Source organism: Passer montanus, unplaced genomic scaffold, assembly GCF_014805655.1.
Source record: "Passer montanus isolate IOZ18808 unplaced genomic scaffold, ASM1480565v1 scaffold83, whole genome shotgun sequence".
Classification (NCBI taxonomy): domain Eukaryota; kingdom Metazoa; phylum Chordata; class Aves; order Passeriformes; family Passeridae; genus Passer; species Passer montanus.
The window spans coordinates 934321-955374 of record NW_024373590.1 but is presented as its reverse complement, the minus strand read 5'-3'; the positions used below and the strand labels follow the sequence as shown (position 1 = coordinate 955374).

Genomic DNA, 21054 nt, shown 5'->3' with positions numbered 1-21054 from the left:
GATTCAGGTAAAAGAAAATTACTCAACCACAAAAAAGCCCAGCACTGGAGTAGGCAAAATAGAAAAACCTGGTTATAATACGGCATTATTTACATCATAACCTATAGAAAAGTATTCCAAAATACATTTGAGAAATGGCTTGAGCACGACTGTGGCATTTTCTCAGCAATACCTCCATAGAAGTTGTGAGACTCACTGACCAAGAAACCTAAACTTGATCTCATCATCTTTTGTCTGCAAGAGTTTGCAACTTTTGGAAGCTGATAATAGCAACTACAGCAAGGGATGCTGATTATTTGAGGCTACCTTCAATGCATAATCATTTTAGCATATTTAATTCTCTGCAGAGCACAGACAAAATTCCATAAGTAATATTAACATAAGACAAAGGCTTAGGGTACAGTAATAGAAATGTTTTATTAATCAAATATATTTACATTTCTTCATCTTCTTTTTAAATGTGTGCCTGTTATTTTCGTTTAAACACAATGTAATCTTTACATTTGATATCACAAGAATACAGCTACATGCATGACTTAATTGGTCCTTTACAGTAAAAAAGAGGCAATTTTATGAAGTTTAAAAAAATGCAAGCAAACTGTTGATCTTCATAATTACAGTGTCATTATTATTTTTATTACAACACAGGACCTCTTCAGCATACTCTACATCTATAGGGTGGATTTATGGGCCTTTTCAGATTGACTTGATGACGTCGAAACTTCCAAAATCTAGGAAGAAAAAAAATTTCATGGAGTCCCAGAATATTATATTTTCTGGAATCTTATCCACAGAAAGACCTTGCATGGAACAGAATTGCATCCTAATTGTAATTTCTAAAAAAATGGGAGCAACTTAACTACTCTTAAAAGCAATGAGGACTTGATATTCATTTATAGGACATTAATTTATTTATTTGTTTGAAATCACATCATGTTTTCAGCTATAAGACAGCATCACATAATGCAATGGCACCATACAAAAAAATAAATTTTAATTTAAAAGAGAGATGATGTTACCAAAAGTAAAATATATACAAATAATTTCTTGTAAGTTTCTAGCATGTAATGTGCTGTAAATATTATATTATTCCTAATTCAGGTTTCTTTCATGGGAAGAAAATCAAACTGTATTTTAAATTATCATCTTTAGTGGCTATAAGTAGATTTATAAAGGACCCAAAGTCTTTCTGAAACGTATAACTCTATGAACATACAAAATTTAATTCCACACTGAAAAAGAATCAGAACTAGGCACAATTTTTAAATATGATTTCCAACATGTTCAGGGTTGGACAAAAAAAAAATCAAAAACCAAAAGCTTTTATTTTTTTACCAGACTACAAAACAGAGATGCCAAGTGCTTCAGAAATTCTGAAATGGTAGGCACATAATCACTACATTTAAAGATAATTGTATTACACTTACTGCTTCAGATTACTGTGTGCAAACATATACTGTATGCATAATAGACCTAAATATACAGTTGTTCTGCTGATACATGAACTGAAACTCACTCAGTATTTGGGAAGTCCAGACAGGAACTGAATTTGGTTTTGTCCAAACCTGGAATGTATTTTGTGTTCATGTTGGTTTTACATTTGCCATACTGTAACAGAATGCCAAATGTGGTACTCAAGAAAATGCCACTATGAAATCATGGGTTTTCACTGTATTGCTTTTGTATGCTGCCAAATGTGTTGTGAAAATGCAATATATAAAATAATACAATAATTGAAGTTGTCTTTAGGCATATGGAACAACATAGTGATTTACACGAGAAAGAATTATTTGGAAGGTAAATAAAATACATCCTGCAGACATACTACTCTAGTGCATTTTCTTAAAAATCCAGTACAATCGTGAAAAAATTGACCTTTACTTCACACCCATTCAGAAGAATATTTAGACATGTTTAAGTGGAAACATACAAGTAAGCCTACCTGCAGTCAGCAGGGAACTTGCAATTTCTGTAAGCACATACTTAGGTACTATTTGCACTACAGGATTTAAATACAGTGGAGTGCTCTTCACTGCCACAAACCTCATCCCTGACCATGGGAACAGGGTTAGATAATGCAACAGCACAATTCACTGATTGAACATAGCTTGCATTTGCTTTTCAGAGCATAACATTTTCCCACTTTGTCCATTTATAAATTTTCTGATCTCTTGTTCTTTGTTTGTTTGCTTGCAGAAATGATCAATAGATACCATTCAAACAGATAACTAAAATTTGCTGCCCCACCAGCATTAAATCACTTAAATAAGGGAAAATGTGAGCTACCAGCCATGAGTGTTTGAAAGGTTTAGGATTTTATTTTGGTTTCTTCTGTTTCATTAACCTTGCTAGGAACAAAACAATGTTCAAATAGTCACCTTTAAGTTACATGTCTTCCTACCCAGCTTCCCATGCGTCTTTGAACCTAAAAACAAACAAACAAACAAACAAACAAACAAACAAACAAACAAACACATTTATATAGTAGCTAAGAGTTTCTCATAGTTTTGAGGATAGAATCAGGCAGGTGACAGAATCACTCACTCCCCATACCTCTGCACTCAGAAATAGAGCTGAAAACTCATTGGATTAAACCTTCTATATGAGATAATCTGGTATTTGCTAGAACAATTGTAAAAAAATCTTTTTTTTCCCCCACGTTTTTTACTTTTCAATGGCCAAAGACAAATACTCCTGAAGTAATTCCCTACAAAGCTTTGGAAACTCCAGATGCTGCAGTGTAGTTTTTACAATATAATAAATGAACACCATGCCATATGGATGTCTTAGCTTTTAAACTCCTTTTAAATGCATTTGAATTTTACTGTAAGCTCTTTTTCTGCTTGAGCTCTTTGCAGAATTCATGGATGGTCTGAACCTGGTGTCAAATTTGTAGCTGATTCTGTCTAGCCCTTTACAGAACTGGATACTTTATTCTCTACATATTTAAAATCATCCCCATAAATGTGTTTAAAATATTTAATATAATCAACTGAGCCCTTATGAGCCACTCAGCACTTCAGCTTTGGTGCAAAACTGAATTACTCTGTTTTAATCCCCATATTCTCCACAATTTTATTTTGTAGTTTTACATTACGATAAAGCATAACCTCAGACTGTTTAGGCTTTGCTTCTTGGTGGTTGTGATTTTTTGTGGTTGTGTTTCTTTTATTTTATTTTTTCTTTTTCTTTTTTCTGTTTTTTTTTTCTTTTTTTTAATATTTTTGTCAACCTACTGCTCTAGCATTGAGACAATCAATATATAAACAAACGCCACTGGTCTCTAAAAGTGAAAACATAATTTGATTAGACAAAATCATGAAATCTGAAATACGTCATGGATAAAGCATGGAAAAAAGCCAATACGGAAATTGCTAAATCGAACCAATATAATCTGAGCCTTTTACATTTATATTGGGAATATTTTGGCTTTCCTTCATTCACTGTACCGGGCAAATTTCCATGGAGTGAATGCTATGAAGCCTCCAGGAAATTGATAGAGTATCTCTATTCAGATTTATCTTTTGTTTTGAAGTTCAGCCCAACTGTATTGAAAGTTTCATCTAATACAGGAGCATTTCCAATTTGATCCAGATAACAGACTGAAAATATCAATGGATTATAGTTTGGATTTCTGATTGGTTTTCCTGGAAATCAACATTACATTAAATCAGTTGCCCAAACCAAAAGTATCTTCTTGGTTTTCTGCTCCTTGTAATATGATTTACACATGGACTGGAATATTTAGTCTTTAAAATACTTTTTTACCACCTCTCTGTTTCATAGCTATTAGACTGAATTTGAAAGCTCTATTAGTTTAACACAGTTTTCCTACTTGTTTCTTTGTATAATGTATATTTGCAGATACACAACATTCTTTTTTTTTTGTTATTTTTTTTGTTTTATTTTTGTTTTTCTTTTGCAGAATATCTATGACAATGCCAATGCAAACTAGTTGCATGAAAAAGTGCACACAGTGTGAGGCATGAGACTATGGAAATAGAATGCCCTTTGGTCTGAGGTGGCTGACACTGACCCAGGTATAGCTCATGATCACTTTCCATCCCATACAGCAATTTCTATCACAGACATGTCAAGATCAACTTTCCCAGCCCAGCCAAATGTATAGATTACATCTGGGTCCTTTGAGTCATGCTACAAAAAAAGGTGCAACAATAAACAAGTCCATGTGCATTCTCAATCATAACTATGAGCAGAAGAACCCTTGAGACTCCTCACTTTGGCATTAAATAACAATTATAAAGGCTTTTAGAATTAAAGCAATACATGAAGGGACTTGAAATGTTAACAGTCCCAAGTAACTTGTCAATTGAAATAAGACTCATCCCTAGTCATAAATAAATAATCTCTTTCCTGGTCTCACTTCCATGCCAGGATCAATATCTCTTAACATCTTACTTATTTTATTACTGCTTTTGGTTTTCTGGGACTGATTGAAAGTTGCTCAGAGGAAATCTTTGGTTTTGCTTAAGTGTCCGTGACATTTAATCATGACTTTCCTTGCAGTTTAATTCCAACCAGTCAATCAGTTAATCCACTTCAATTGATTCTGTGCTCTCTGTTATTGGCTTGCACTCATTGGGCATCCTCTGGTGTCGACTCAGCTGGGTGGCTTGTGTGAAGCTCCTCTCACACCTCTCGCACCTGGTGAAGGCAAGAGAGAAAATTGAGACCAGGGAGCTGCTCTTGGGGCGGGGGGGGGTGATGGGCTTTGTCTCATCCTGCCTAATCAGAACAGACACTCAAAAGTGGCTTCAGATTTTACTGGCTCAAGAGGTTTAATTGGTGGCTACTTCCAAGGCCTTGATGCCTATGATGGGACAAGGCCTGTCTGATTCAGAACAGAGGAATCTGTCAATAGGCAAGGGGAAGGTGATTTCTCCAGAGAGGCCTGTCCTGCTGTAGCTCTGATCACTGTCGGTTCAAATAGATAGAGAACAAAAAGAGATTTTTAGGAGTGAGCCATCAAAGAGGCAGCTTGTCTGCAGTTTTCTGCTCTGTATCCCCTAAGAGAAATTGATGACAAATAGAATTTCACCTTCTGCTTTTTTAAAATCCACAATTGCCTATTTGAGGATGAGAAATCACAAAGCAGTAATCGTTCAGTCCTAGAACAAGAGAAAACTCTTTGTTTATCTGATCTGACCATGTAGTAGGATTCATTTTTAAAAGGCACATAGATATAATAGTTACTTAATTATCTGCAAACATTCACAGTATTTGAGAAATCTGTGGGTTGAACAAGAACTCATAACGGCCATTAGGGTTGCTTCAATTTTATATTGTTTCCTTTTCTACCCTCTTCTCTCTTAGAGAATGAGCTGCAAGAAAAATACTGTGTGAATGGAGAGGATAGAATAGGGGCTATGGTTGCCTTGGAACTAATCCCTTATCCCTGCTCTTAAAAACAAACTGCTGTATTTAATCTCCCAGATGCTGCCTTCTTGATTTGCATTCTGAACAGTAGAGAAGGGTCTGATGAGTCACAAACATGGATGGAGCAGATCCTTCTTGCATGGTGCTTGTTCCAAAAGCCATCTTCAGTTTAATGGTACCATGTGATGTTTTATCTCCAAAAAAGATTTTCATAAAAGTATCACTGCAATGAATCTTTCACCTTCAAAGGAGAAGTGAGAAAAACAATGGACTCAGCTAATTCATTTTAATCTTTCTGTCTTCACTGATGTGAAGGATAGAAAGTGAACTGTCAGTGATCTGCTTATTAAAAAAAAAAAAAGAAGAAGATATTTACACACATGTATAACTGTGAATATTCTTCACATTAATAATTTTTGGTGATAAATTTCCGCTTCAGGACTATTTAGCACAGACATTACAGAGTCATTCATCCAGGTTACTGTACCAATCTAAAATGTCAACACTTTAAGTTGTATTTCCTTGATTGTCTTTCATGGAATATTTTTAACATCCTATGCCACTGTTAAAAACTGCACTGTGATCTTGACAAATGTAAAATGTCAGCTTTAATGTATCAGACCTATCAGCTCAATGAAAATAACTCAGAAGTATTGATTACTTAATGATTTTTGGGGTATTCATTAACGTCTATGTGCAGATCATCCACTCTCCAGAGCTCCTGAAGTGCTGATGACACATTAGTGCACTGCTGATTGTTTATTAGAAAACTGATTACTTACTGGATTAGTGTGTCAAAATATACTACCTTTCATTGCCTGACAAACTTGCAAATTATTGTATTATTTTTATATACATACATATATATCTATCACAGAGGCATTATAATCAATTTTAAAGCTGGGGGGTTAGCTTAGTCTGTATGAGATATTACTGTCTACTTGAACTTGATAGTTTGGTTATTTTGATGTCTACAAAGACAAGTACTTTGCTTGATGAGTAATAGGAGGCTTGGATCCCTGCCTAACTAAGCTGTTAAATGATACAGTTGCAACATAACCGATAAAACCAGGTGTGGCAAGCCCTGATTTTAAAAGCCTGGCCAAATAAATGAAATGCAGGCTAACAGGATGCCTAGGCACCATTAGTGACTTAGATAAAGGCTATAGAGTGATCGAAAGACAGTGTTACCCACTAAAATAATTTGCAGTGGCAGGCCTCCTTATCTTTTCAGGAGCTTGTCTGGGAGGCTAGAATTGGGCAGGCATTCACTCAGCACCTTGCATTTCTAAGGAAAGTGCAGAGCAAGGTTCACCATATTTCTTTAAAATACAACTTCCTATCCTTTATCCACAAGATTCTTCTGTTGTAGGTGTGCTCCACAGCTACAGGCTGATACACTAACATCAAGGCGCAGGAAAGAAGGATACTAAAGAGACAACAGAAAAAAGGATAAATCTCTCGATACAAGCACCTACCCTTTATGAATGGAAAGGCTGTGGGTGCAAAGCATTGCTGTTGGTCAAACTGTGATGTCTGCACTTACACAGCCTTTGGGCAAAAGTCAGAATAAAGCCTCTGACAAAGCACTTAACTCCCCTGTCTTTATCTTGTACCTGGATAACCTTCAGATATTACCCAAGGTGCCTGAGATTTTCTAGGTACTTCCAAATTCTGTGAGTGGTGCTTTCAGGACCATAGTTTTGGATATTAAAGTACCTGGCTTATGGGCTGAGATGTGTATTAGGCTCCTGATTCCTCTTTTCAATGTGGTCCAGAGAAGTTGTTGCTGGATACAAACTGATAGAAAAGGTGAAGATAATAGTGTCACAGCAGTCAGCATTACTGTCTCACAGTAGGTAGGAATGGAAAGAAGAGCATGAATGTTTTTCTTCTGGATTGTGAGGTACTCTGTACAGTCTCTCTCTCTGCTAACCATTCTTTCCTAACCCATCATAGCAGAATAAGCTCTGTCCATGAGATTGGTGAGTTTTTGTGTGCATGTTCCTGTACCGTAACCCATACATGTTTAATGTTGTGTTGGAAAGTCGAACAGTAGTCAAAATTGTCAGAAAGGAAAAAGAGTCCATATCTCATGAGAACACACACCAAGCAGCTATGGGGCTGAGCCCAAGCCTGAATGCTAGATATACCAAATTTTGGATAAGCCTGCACTGTAGATACATGTATTGACAATAATGACACTTTTTAACTGATATACAATTTAATTTCCACTTAGGGCCATCTGATGGCATTTGAATGGAATTTAAACAGCCCCGGACACATATAGGTTCAAAGCAATTCCAAAGTCCTCAAGCAATTAGATATCATCAGTGAAAACTGGATCCATGCTGCCTTCTTTTACAATGTCTATGTACACTGTAATTGTAAGGAACAATGTACTATAGCATTCAGCCTCCTCAGCCTCAAGGCTTCACTCTGCCACAGGGTTTCCTGGTATGATTTGCTTGGGTGGAGGTGGTAAACAGAATTGTTCTTAAGTTCACAAAGTGCACCAATAGTTTTGGGATATTGCTGCAGTACTGGGGTTTCTGATTTTGTTTAGATAGCCCTTGTTACTGGTCTGCTTGTTTGCTTCACAGTGCTTTCAAAACATTGACAGTGAGGATTGGTTTAATTTGCACATTTATGTCAACCTCTGTGAAAGGTTTTGGGTGGAGAAAATGCTGAGGGTCTATTTTAGATAAAAAACATTAATTTGATACTCTCAAAATAAACATTTTAAGATTTCATTCAACAAGTACATTTAATACTACATTTTAAACTCCTTTGGAAGTGTATAAAAAATCCAAGAAAACTATCAACCAAAGAGATTCCCTCTTGACAACACTGAGATGCCACTGCAGGTACAATATACATATTCAACCTAAAATGAATGCTCCCCAGTTTTGCATTTCAGTAAGAAACAATGTGAAAAATGTTGGAGGCTGAAAGAATCTTTTCTCTTAATTATTTTGGATTGACTCCTAAACATTAGATCTTTGAATTACCCTGATTCTGTCTGCAAATCCTCTCACTATTTTTAAATTTTGCTGAAATGGAAGCAGGGAGGGGGTGAGAAGAAATTAAGAGAAAGAGGTGAGAAATAATTTTCCTTTTCTCCTGCATTTTAATTTACTCAAGATCTTTGTTCCCAGACTAGCAGTCATAGTGGAGACGTCAGTAAGATAAGAATACACAAAAACTTTACAGTGGTGAGGCTGGCTTGATAGCTTGTGATGACATGAAAAGTCAAATTCAGCTAAAGCTTTGACTACAGATAACCTCACTTAGCATTGTTATCTTAATGAAAAGAAAATAGAAAAGTCTTCCACCATACATCCAAATTTACCTAGGACCTACAAAGAAAATGTCCTCTCACAGAAAAAGCTTTTTAACCAATCCCAAACACCCTCTCACAAAACAATTAATCTGAAATATTTTTGAAAGTACTGTCACCAATGTTCACCCTTTTTAAAACTGGCTTCTGGAAATAATAAGCATACAAACACACTTAGTGTTTAACATAGCTGACTTAATACACACTGGCTGTAATTTGTCTACGTGCCACATATGAACATAGCTTCCCTACTGCATTAGAAATCATGAGATTGTATTCACAGCAGAAACACCTTCAAATTATACCTGTTATTTTTAAAATAACTTAGCTAGAATTTAAGTAAATTGTCACTATCCATGCATGGCAATTCTTTCTAATATAAAAAATATTAGTTAAAAGAAGTGTGTACATGACCACAAATACAAACTTCTCTGAGGTATAAAAACACTATCTCAGTGGGATTTTCTGTCTTTTTTTGTGTATGTGTGTGTGTTTGTTTGTGTGTATGTGTGTGTGTGTGTAAGTGTACTCTCAAAATTCCTTCATAAACAAATATTTTAAACCTACATTGCATGATCAAGAGAGAGAAATTTTGTTCATTTTATTTATGGCTCTTGTGTAATGGAATTTGTTGAGAGCTTTTTCCTAAACTTTCTTAATACCAGATCTTGTGCAACCCTTTTCCAAACAAGGATCCAAACAGTGATGAGATATCAAGCTGAGTTGCAGGTCTTTCTTTTTCCTCCAGCAGAGATAATAGATTGATTTCTGGATAATTTTCTGCCCCTCCTTGCTCAAATGCAAATAGCCCTGCAAAAGAGACAAATCTGCCCTTTTGAACAGCTTGCAGGATCAAGGCTTTTGTGTCCTCTTATCTGACTAGCAGGGATGGGACTCCAGTTTTAGCTTCACATGAAGGTACTAGTCAGCTTAGTGCAAATACTTCAACAAGCCTTCCAGAGAGAAAATGTTACTACTGTTTCTTGTGCTGGAGGAAGAAACTAAAGAAACACCTTGCACAATTGAAATTATGCTATACATCATAAAGACCCAGTGCAAAGTATACACTCCTTTTTTTGTTGCTCTGTCCTGCAACTTAAGGAATAGTCAGATACATCCTGGAATACTTAAATGCTTCCACATGAGCAGGGAAAAACATAGCAAAAAAAAAAAAAAGACCTAAAATCCCAAAAAAACCTACAAAACCAAACCAAACCAAACCAAAACAAAAAACTAAATCCCAGACCTCTTGTCAGTTGTATTACATACATTCAGCTCTTTCACAAATAAAATTGTGCTGTAGTCAAGTGTATTTTGGAAAAGGGTAAAAAAATTAGTAAACCAAAGGAGAAAAATAATGACTCTAAATGGGGCAAAATAGCAGATCTATTGGAAACATGACAAAAAGAGGATGTTAAGGAAAAAAATTAAGTGGAGTCAACAAGGTTACACATAAGTAACACCTTAACATTAAACGAAATCTATTTTCCATTTTGACCTGGAAACCTCTTCCATTAATTACTAAAATCTATTTACACAGCAACTAGATAAAATCAATCTGATTGCTCACACCATTTTTGGCTCACTTTCTGTGGGCTCTGAGCATTCAACAGACTGGTTCAAGATAAGTCGATACTTAGATGTTCCAAGTCTCCACGCTATCCTAGCCATGATTTCTGCTAAGCAAGTCCTTCTCTACTGGATAGGAAGCATTTTGTTCCTGGCTCTGCCCCCTTGCCCCCAGCAAAGACATGTACGGAGGCTGTGCTTCCTTCCAACCTTATATGGAGGCAGAGCGTGCTCACCAGTATCTCTCTCGGGCTTGTTATGAGGGGTTCTGACAGGCCCCACGGCTGAGCCTCTTACATTAACCAGATCAAAAGCACTGTCTGGCAAAAGTAGAAAAAAAAAGTCAAACAGAGAAAAGTAGAAAGAGAACAGACAGTACTCAGAGAACTGAGAGAGACACAAACCTTCTTCTACACTTATTCCCCTTCCTCCTAGGAACATCCAGGAAGCTTCCAAAAGAAGTGATATCTATACATTAGGTGGAATTGCTTCAGTGACCACATATATATACTCTGAGCCTGTCAGTTCAGCCAAGACAAAGACACAAGTATGGGATATATTTCTTCTGCTTTGGAGAACATTTCCTGTTTAGTAGACAGTCTTGCAAAACAGAGGGTAAAATATACCTGGATCAGCTGTACTATTGCTGGAAATGAGCACTGCTGGAAGATTTCTGAGACAGGTATGTGCTTAGTTTTAATATCAGTAATTGAAAACTTCAGAAATTAATGAAGTCTGTTTAATGTAAAATCGTCTTTATTAGGTGATTTTTTTTTTTTCTTATACCTTGGACATCTGAATACTTTCAATTTATTACTATGATCTTTCAAAACTTGTGCCACAAGTCAGAGTTACATTTTCTATCCAGTGATTCTGAGACTAAAAGAAGGTGCATATTTTTCCCCCATATATAACTAGAGCCAAATTAGCTTTTAAGTGAAGCTCCATCTACCACAGCATATAGACATCAAAGAATCATATTAATGTTCTTACAGCATGGCCTGTCTCAGTCTTGATCATATTTTCAGCTGTGGTTCTCTGGCAGCAGCTTGCCTCTTAATTAAAACAATCAAGGTATAATTAGAGAACAGGAACTTGTGTAAGAAACTTTCAAGAAACTCAAAAACAAACCCATATAAATTCTGATTTTAACAGCACATCTAGTTTTACCTCATGGTCTGACCTTGGCTTTCAAGGGAACATCTGCTGAGTGCTGGCGATGCTAGTGAGCAGCAGCAGTGCATTTCCCTCTCTAATCTCATCTGGCAAAAGCTGCTGGCTTCAAGTACTTACTTGAAGGGCTTTTCCCCAGTGTGTGTCCGGATGTGGTTGTTGAGCGTTGTGGCACCAGCAAAGGCGCGCCCGCAGTAGCCGCACTTGAAAGGCCTGTCGCTGGAGTGCGTCACAACGTGGTTCCGCAGCTCCGAGGGCTGCGAGAAAGACTGCGAGCAGTGACCACACTGGTAGGGCCTGCAGAGGGAAAGAGAAACAGCATGCCATCAGTGCTTTCTGTGGCATGAGCAGGAAAACACATGGGAGGGGGTCCTGATCTTCCCAGTAATTTCCAAAGAGAGCTGCGGGTGCACTTCTCTGGGTTTTTCTCAGGAAACACAAACCCAAAACTTCACAACCTCTTTAACAAATTCGAAATTCTTGGGCAGGAATTATGAGAGTCTATGGGACCCAAAAACCATAAATCAGCAAACTAGTGAGCTCGCACTGCGTATCTGCCTGCCTCAGTTCTCTCAAACTCAACAGTACTCCTTAGTAAAAAAAAATAAAAAATAAATATCCACACACATTGGAGCTGAAGGACTCATGAAATCCTCTGTCTGTTGGTCTTACTTGCAAATGCATGTCTGATGGTTTTGTGTATATCCTATTATTCTGTATCTATTCACAATTAAACTCCTCATATTGCTTTGGAGGTTTTTAGAGATCACCTATTTCAATAAGAGGCTTGGAAAAAATGACCACTGTATTACCATTATCTTTCTGTTTTCTTATTTCAGTTGAAAATCTTTACATTTCATTAACATTTTTTCTCCCATCTAGACTGAAAATGCCTGCTTTGGGATCTTGAAAGTAAACCCAGAACTCATGTTTTCAACAACGCATCTTGTTAAAAATAAACATAACAAACACACAAAACTGACTGATATGTTACAAATTCACTGTTATAACAAGCAGACTGCAAACACAGAAAAAAAGGGATGTAAGACAGCAATGTGAGACTGGACTGCTGAAATGCTAACTACAATAAAATGCCAAGTAACCATGTCTATATATTTCTCTTAGGTAAAAGTGGCCTTGTATCAACATCCTACAAGGGTTTTTTTCCATTTCACATTTGTTTTAAGTTAGTAGCAGAGTCCTAAATGCTTATCAGACCATTTGTTAAGAAAACTAATATTTTTTTTCTGAAGGCATAATAATGATTTTTACCCTACACAACATTTTAACTCTTGGTGTTTGTGTTTCCAGAGCCAATGGCCAACACAATTTAATTGCTCTCTCTGTAATAAATGTATATGTTTAAATGGCTAGAAACCAAAACTAAAGGGAAAGAGACAATGGTGACCAGGCATGTACAATTCAATTAAGTGCAAAATAAAGTGAACTATCTCATTTGTCAAGTGAACTGCTTAATTGTGGCTACTTGCATCACTGAACACAAATACTATTATTTTACAGTGCTTCAGAGCACTGAACCTTGATTGTAGAATTTTTTAGCTTGATTAATAGCTCAGTATCCATCAATAACTCAATAGCTTACAATTTTAATTACTTGCATTTGAAAATCTAACTACTCTCCAACAAGTTTGAAAGTAAGATATGAAAGCTGTGCAAGGGTAATTTAGATTATGTGGCCCTTAAAGATACACAGATATATGTAAAATAGTATTAGAAAAACCCAAAACCCAAGAAAGTGTTTTTCTGTTTCTCTTGCTGAAAGACAAGTAGTAACATGTCAAGTTTTCACCTTTCTTGGAGTCCAAAGTTAATTTGCACAGAAGATATTTATGAAATTTGGTATGAAATTTCAAGAGTTGGTAAAACAAAGATAATTGATAAATGCAGTAATCAAACACTTTTAAGCAAAATAATGCAATAATATATTCCATATCCAAGAAACATTGATTTTTTTTAATAGTGAAGGAGATCATTAATATCTATTAGCCTCTGGTTATCTATTTTTAACAGCAACCACAAAAAATGATGCAATGCTACATAAAGTAAATTAATCTTTTTCTTTTTTAAAGTGATAAATAAATCAGTGTGATTAATCAGTGAAAATTTGCACTGTAACTTGTCTGCAAATAGTGAAAACTTCAAACCAGATATAGGTGAACATTGTGATGCCAAACAATACGGATTCAATGGCTCAAAATAAATGTTTTCTTTACAAAATACTCAGAATATATTTCACTGGTTTAAGCTCAATAAATCAACCCTGCAAAAAATTACCAATTGTTAGATCACTTTGACTCCATTTTTCTGATTGATACACATCTTGGAAGAAAAACTGTTGAAGAAGTTACCCTTCTCCTTGCAGAGGATAAATTTATCCAGTTTGTATCTGGGTAATTTTAATTAATGCTAAAATGTGTAATTTTTTTTATAAGCTTAGAAAAATGACGCACATTAGATGAAATTAATTTAAAAAAGAGAACCTAAAAATGCATTAAAATACTGTAACCTCTTAAAAATGCTCTAATTTGTACAATTGTGGATTTAAATATGGCAACTTCTGACAACTTTTAGATACTACTATTTTCCAAAGAGCAAAAAAAAAAAAGAAAAAGAATTGCATTCAATAAGTACAAAAGTTATCATTCTGTTCTCTGGTAACAATTTTACTGTGCTCGGAATTTTTTTTCTTAGAAGAAAATAAAATCAATATGTTATTTTTCAAAAAAAATGAAAGTGGTGCTGAAGGACTGAACACAAGCAGTGCTCGGTTCAGTGAGTACATTGACATGGGCAGAGCACGCCTGCCTTTGATGTAGCAGTTATGTCTTCTGCCATCACTTTTGTCTGCACTGGGACAATGAATTCAGACAGTGACCTCGCTATAACAGAGTTTTGCAGACAAGGAGGAACAGCGACAAAGGGACAGAAGTGTTGGTCTTCATAGGCTGTGCTTTTGAAAATCCACTGCTGGACTGAAGGCACACCCAGTTCAGAAAAACTCGTTTCCTTGGAATAACCAATATGTGTATTGTACTTTCTTGAGCTTCACAGTATCCATGTGAATCAAAATCTTACCAGATAGTAATTTTAAGTTGCGGTTAAGAGCAGCTAAATTACAGCCATGTGCAGATGAGAATGATGTTCTGACAGTCATCAAAAGTAGTTCTAATGTTTTTTTTTTTTCAACACCTAGTTACATGGGAGGTTTTAGCTCCACTTCTTTCTTTTTGAACTTAAAGAAAGGAAATCTACTTATCCAGAAGAAAATTTTCCTATTGGAAAAGTTACATTGTTGTTATTAATCCCATGCATCATTGATAAGCTGTCTAGGTTTACTGACATTTAGAATCCATCAGCTTTTTCTAGAGACCTGAATCCTAAAGTCTCTGACTATATGATGGCCTATATAGGCCTACACAGGCCATCTAAACTGAAATTCTGAGAGGAATTCTGGTGTAATAGGTTTCAGGTTTTGTGGTAATTTATAATTTGAGCTTTTCCAAGTTGCACAAGGCACATTTTTCAGAATAAAAACACTAAGGAATAAATTTTGCTCTCTAAGCTTGACAATCTCTTGAATGATTTTGCTCTCTGGTGAGGTCTTTTCCTGTATTAAAATTTCTTACTTTTTCAGTTGATATTTTTCTGGGTGAAACTACATCATGTATGGGAGCAGTACAAAAGTCATGCTTCCCTATAAGGCTCACTGAACCTCACCAAAGCTCATGCTTTGGGCAGGGAATGTAGAACACCTAACATATACAAGGTTTTAGCTCCACTTCTTTCTTTTTGAACTTAAAGAAAGGAAATCTACTTATCCAGAAGAAAATTTTCCTATTGGAAAAGTTACATTGTTGTTATTAATCCCATGCATCATTGATAAGCTGTCTAGGTTTACTGACATTTAGAATCCATCAGCTTTTTCTAGAGACCTGAATCCTAAAGTCTCTGACTATATGATGGCCCATATAGGAACACAGGCCATCTAAACTGAAATTCTGAGAGGAATTCTGGTGTAATAGGTTTCAGGTTTTGTGGTAATTTATAATTTGAGCTTTTCCAAGTTGCACAAGGCACATTTTTCAGAATAAAAACACTAAGGAATAAATTTTGCTCTCTAAGCTTGACAATCTCTTGAATGATTTTGCTCTCTGGTGAGGTCTTTTCCTGTATTAAAATTTCTTACTTTTTCAGTTGATATTTTTCTGGGTGAAACTACATCATGTATGGGAGCAGTACAAAAGTCATGCTTCCCTATAAGGCTCACTGAACCTCACCAAAGCTCATGCTTTGGGCAGGGAATGTAGAACACCTAACATATACAAGCATATTAAGAGAGTAGAAAAATTCATATATGTTCATCTGAAATAGCTACTGAGAGACAGATGTGTATTTAGATTAATTCTTTCTAGATTTTCGTTTAGCAAAACTGATATAGCTTTATTTGTCTTTTACTATTCCTCTACCAAAAAAATATATTTTCCAAATTTTGATTCCTAAGTATTTCTAATTGTTATAAATTTATTTTCTACATCATAAGTTGTTAACTCTTTGAATTATTAGAACCTTGGAAAATCCAATCATTATTTTCCAATGAAGTTTCAAACTATTTTGTTTGATTAATAAGTTTTTGGTGCGGCCTCGTCAGAAGTGAATTTGCTCTTTTCAAGGGGCATATGAATTCTAGTGTAATCTTAGAAGAAAAATTACTTGTAAGAGTGAATTCCTGAATATTTGTAACTTTGTCATTGAAACTATCTCAGCCCAGTGAGACAAAACAGCACAGCACTGTATTCTTTTCCTTCAGAAAGAGCTAGAAAAGCACCAGCTGAAAGGAGAGACTGGCATGTGATTGAAAATGCTTTTTTCCCTGTTGACAACTAAGTAAAAAACCAACATGATCAAAGAATTATAGAATGGTCTGTGTCCAAAGGGGCCTTAAACACCATCTTGTTTCCAACCCCTTGCTATGGACAGGAACATCCTCCACTCAAGGCCCCATCCTATTTGGTCTTGATCATTCCCAGAACAGAGTATCAACATCTTCTCTGGGAAAATTTCAGGTCTGTCTCCTTACCCCACACTAAAGAATTTCTTTCTTACATCTCATCTAAATTTACCCTCTTTCAGTTTAAAGCCATTATCCCATGTTCTATTACTAAATGTCTTCACAAAAAGTCTCTCTCCAGCTTTCTTGCAGGCCCCTATGCGTACTGGAAAGCTCATATAAGGTGTCCCTGAGCCCTACTTTTCTCTACACTGAACAGCCCAAACACTTTCAACCTTTGAGCTTGAGACCTCTCTTTCCTCTGATCATCTTTGGGATTGTCCTCTGGACTCTCTCTAGAAGATCCACTTCCTTCTAATGTTGGAATCCCTAGAGATGGATGCAGTGCTCCAGGTGGGGTTTCACAAGAGTTGAATAGAGGGGGAGAATAACTTCCTGCCCATGCTGCTTTTGACACAGCCCAGGACATGTTTGCCTTTCTGGGCTGCAAGTGCACACCTGGCTCATGTCCAGCTTCTCATCCCCCTAAATCTCTGAGTCCTTTTCCTCAGGAATATTCTCAGTCTATTCTCCACCCAGCCTGTATTTGTGCTTGCAATTGCCCTGAACCACATTTAAGACCTTTCACTCGCTCTTGTTGGACTTCATGATATTCACACAGTCCCACCTTTCCAACCTGCCAAGGTCACTCTGGATGACATCCCCTCCTTCCAGCATGTCACCTGCCCAACAAAACCTGATGTCATCAGGAAACTCGCTGAGGGTGTGCTCAATCCCACTGTCCCTGTCACCAACAAACACTGCTGTGCTAAATACCATCAGTCCAAATAGCAGCCTCTAAGAACTATCGCTGGTCTCCACTTGGAGATTGAGCCATTGACCACAACTCTGTGGAGTGCAACTTTCCTGCCAATTCCTTATCCATTGAGAGATCTGACCATCAAATAAATCCATGTCTCTTCACTTCAGAGACAAGGCTGCTGTGTGCAAACACTTTGCACAGGTCCAGGTAGATGACCTCAGTCTCTATTCCTTATTCACCAGCTCTGTAAACACTGCTGCAGAAGGCTACCAAATTTGTCAGGCATAATTTGCCCTTAGTGAAATCACATTGGCCCCATTATTTTTCCATGTGCCTTAACTTAGTTGCCAGGGGGATGTGCTCCGTGCTCTTGCCACGTACCAAGGTGAGACTGACTGCCCTGTAGTTCTCCAAGTCTTTTTTTTTTTTACCAGTGGAGGTTATGTTACCCTTCTTTGAATCGGCAGAACTTCACCAGACTGCCTTGACCTCCCAAATATGACAGATAGTGGCTTAGCTGCCTCATCCACCATTTCTCTCAGGGCATGCACATGCTTCTCACCAGGCCTTGGGGGCTTGCACATCTTCAAGTTCTTTAGATGGTCTTCAATCTAATCTTCTACTGCTGGCAGTTCTTCCTTCTCCCAGTCCCTGCTTTTGCCTTCTGTGACATGGGTGGTATGATTGGAAGTTAAGTTAATGACTAGCTCAGCCATTTCCATGTCCTAGGTCACCAGGCCTCCTGCTTCCTTTTAGAGAGGTCCCACACTTCCCCTGGCCTTCCTTTTATCACTAATGTAACAGAAGCTTTTGTTGTCCTAGATGTCCCTGTCCACATTTAATCCTATCAGGGCTTTAGCTTTCCCAAAGGGATTCCTGGCTACTTAGACAATCTGCCTGTATATGTCCCAGGCTACCCGTCTGTTCCTGCATCCTCTGGAGGCTTCGTTTTTGTATTTTAATTCATCCAGGAGTTCCCCATTCATCCATGCAGGCATCCTGGTGGTTTTGCCTGACTTCCTCTTCGCTCCTGGGCTTCAAAAAGGTGATTGATCCCATGGTCTCAAGAGTAGGACACAGGGCTCCCTTGAACCCAGGACAGCATTTCTCATTGTTATGGAGGCCGCCGTGCCACAGCCTCTGCAAGAAACCCCACAAGCAGCGCAGGTTTAAGTGGGGCCAGCATCAGCTCTCAGGATCTGGCCTTTATACAAGGCACAGCTTTAAGAGCACAGCTGCAGTCAGAGGAGTTAGGTCACAGCTGCTCTCAAAGAAAGGTATTTTTGAGGAATATCTTCTTCTAGCAAGTCGAATTAAGGCTGGAGAGCAAAGTGACACCTCAGGATACTGCTAACTTGCACACAGAAACATCCCAACCATCAGCAGAGCCATGGGTGGTTACCTTCACTGCCTCTGGACTCCACATCCCTTGCTGGAGAGCAAAGTGACACCTCAGGATACTGCTAACTTGCACACAGAAACATCCCAAGCATCAGCAGAGCTGTGGTTACCTCCACTGCCTCTGGACTCCACATCCCTTGCAGCATTGGTGCTCCCCTCAAGCAGCAGAGCTGCTGTCCTGAGCACCTCAGGCACTGTGCAGCAGCAGGGATGGCAGAGCTGGACCCGCTAGAAATTCTGCAATCATCTGTTACAAATGCTTGGGAAGAAACCAGCCAAAGCAGAAAGCCAGCACACTTGAAGCTTCTGAAGCTGTCAGGGAGAGTTGCTGCTCTGTAGACTTTTATTGTTATTAGCTCTGAGTACTGAGCACTTGCAAACCTTTATGAGAAGATTATGCAAGAACCAGCATTAAATTCAACATGAAGTTTACTTTAACTGAGCAATACTCAATAAACAGAAATAGACAACTCTTGCTCAAAACACTTATTTTTTAGAAGTCTATTTTGGAGAGGTTCAAATCAATTAGTATACTTGGGGAGAGCATCAAGGTCAAAGACACAGAACCTATAAAGAAAATATAAACACAAAATGGACTAAGCCACAATATTAGAGAAAAACATCTATTAAATTGGTAACTTCAACTTCCTGTTAAGAAAAGCAAAACAAGGCAAAACATGCTTACTATTTAATATTGAGGTGATATTGGAAAATGTAAGTATAATGTCTTTTGAGTGAAGAAGAATTGTGAGTGCCAGATCATATCCCTAATCTATCATCCATGAACACATTTATGGAGTGTGCTTTCCCTCAGATTCTCAGCTTGAATCCATGGCAATCAATGAGAATATATATCATACAGATGTACAGGTTATACATGAAAATATGCCACACAGAAGTCTTGAGAAGTGAAGCCTTCTGCCTTCCCTCAACACCAACGTATCCTGAATTGGTGATCACAGTGATATGGAAGAGTGATGTCATTAAAAAAGACTGTGTCATTATCAGAAAAGTGGTTACTGTTAAAAAAACCAAAATGGAAATTGTTCATTATAATAAAGAGCTTTGGTTACCCCCTTTTTGAGCCTTCCAAACAGAATTGTTGGGAATTTCTGCAGCAGAAGCAAGGAAATAATAATAATTTAAAAAACAAACAAAACCAAACCAAAACAAACCAAAAACCAAAACAAACCACCCCAACAAAATAAACAAAAAAAAAAGCCCTATGAAAATAGTTTTTCAACTCTTGCTTCCAGAAATATCTTCTCAAACTACTTCTGTCTGGTCAAGGCTCAAGCAAGTTTTAAAGATTCAGAAGGTCCCCAAGTTCAAGATTTACAAATTTAAATTCCCACACACCCTTCAAACGCTATTACTGTTCATTTCAAAGGGAAGCCCTAAAAAATGTAACAAGCTAAAAACTTTTTGGTGGAAAGGGAGAAGTATATAAGTAAACCAGTAAAAAATGAAAAGTGATTTTAAATTAACATCTTAGTCTTTAAATAAAGCAAAGTATAGCAGATGATTTTAGTAATTTCTGCTATTTGGGATTCATAATGTTTTTAAATTATTTTTATTTATTAAGTGGTCTGCCTGATAAATAGGATCGTTTATTTCTTACTGCTTCATGGAATTATGTATGTTATGGCCTATTTATGTCTGCTCTCATTTAGATATTTTCTTAATCTCAGTTGTTTTATTATCTCTCTTTGGATTTCCCAAGCTTCAAGCAGTCTGCTTTTCTTGTATTTCAGACCATGAATCAGACTCCTGTATAGATTCAAAGGTGTTTTTTCCTGCACAGCACTGCTGCAAAACAAATATTAAGCCAGAACAGAGAGACTGAAGTCTATTTCCTAGAGACGATAGGCCCTGCTGTTTCAGTCACATCAAAGATGCAGTAACTGATGTGCTCACAAATTGCTGACAATAAATGAGGAGTTGTTTATCAGCTGGAGCGGAACTGCAGATGTCATTGAGAAAATAAAAAGCAGAGAGCTGCATCCAGTACTTTGGGCTGGCAAGCAGGTATTCTTTCACAAATTATACCTTACTTTCATGTCTCCTGGAAATTTTGTACAACACTGTTAAATTTTTTCATCTAGAAAAATGCAAAATGTTTAAGAAACCAAAGGCCACTTTTTCTAGACACCGTATCACTAAATAACTAAAAGACAAAAAGTTTCCTGTGATGTAAGCTCAAATTGTAATGGTTTCTAAGCAAGGATATGATAACCCAGATCCTAGGGCAGTTATTTATGGTAATTTCAAGCATGGAATGAATTGCCATTACATTAATCATAGCAAGATGACTTCCTACTATGCCCTAGGGTATTCTGAGCT

At 37.1% G+C, this 21054-nt stretch overlaps 1 protein-coding gene across 1 annotated transcript in view; it reads right to left on the bottom strand.

Annotated features, from left to right (window-relative positions):
• Positions 1-1080: 1080 nt before the first annotated feature.
• PRDM6 (PR/SET domain 6) overlaps positions 1081-21054 on the bottom strand; it is a 79098-nt gene continuing 59124 nt past the window's right edge. Inside the window, exons 7-8 of the mRNA XM_039733107.1 lie at positions 11600-11776; positions 1081-4665 (exon numbers count right to left, since the gene is read on the bottom strand). Of these exons, the coding sequence (XP_039589041.1) occupies positions 4551-4665; positions 11600-11776 (292 nt within the window). The 3' untranslated portion in view covers positions 1081-4550. The remainder of the gene's footprint in view (positions 4666-11599; positions 11777-21054) is intronic.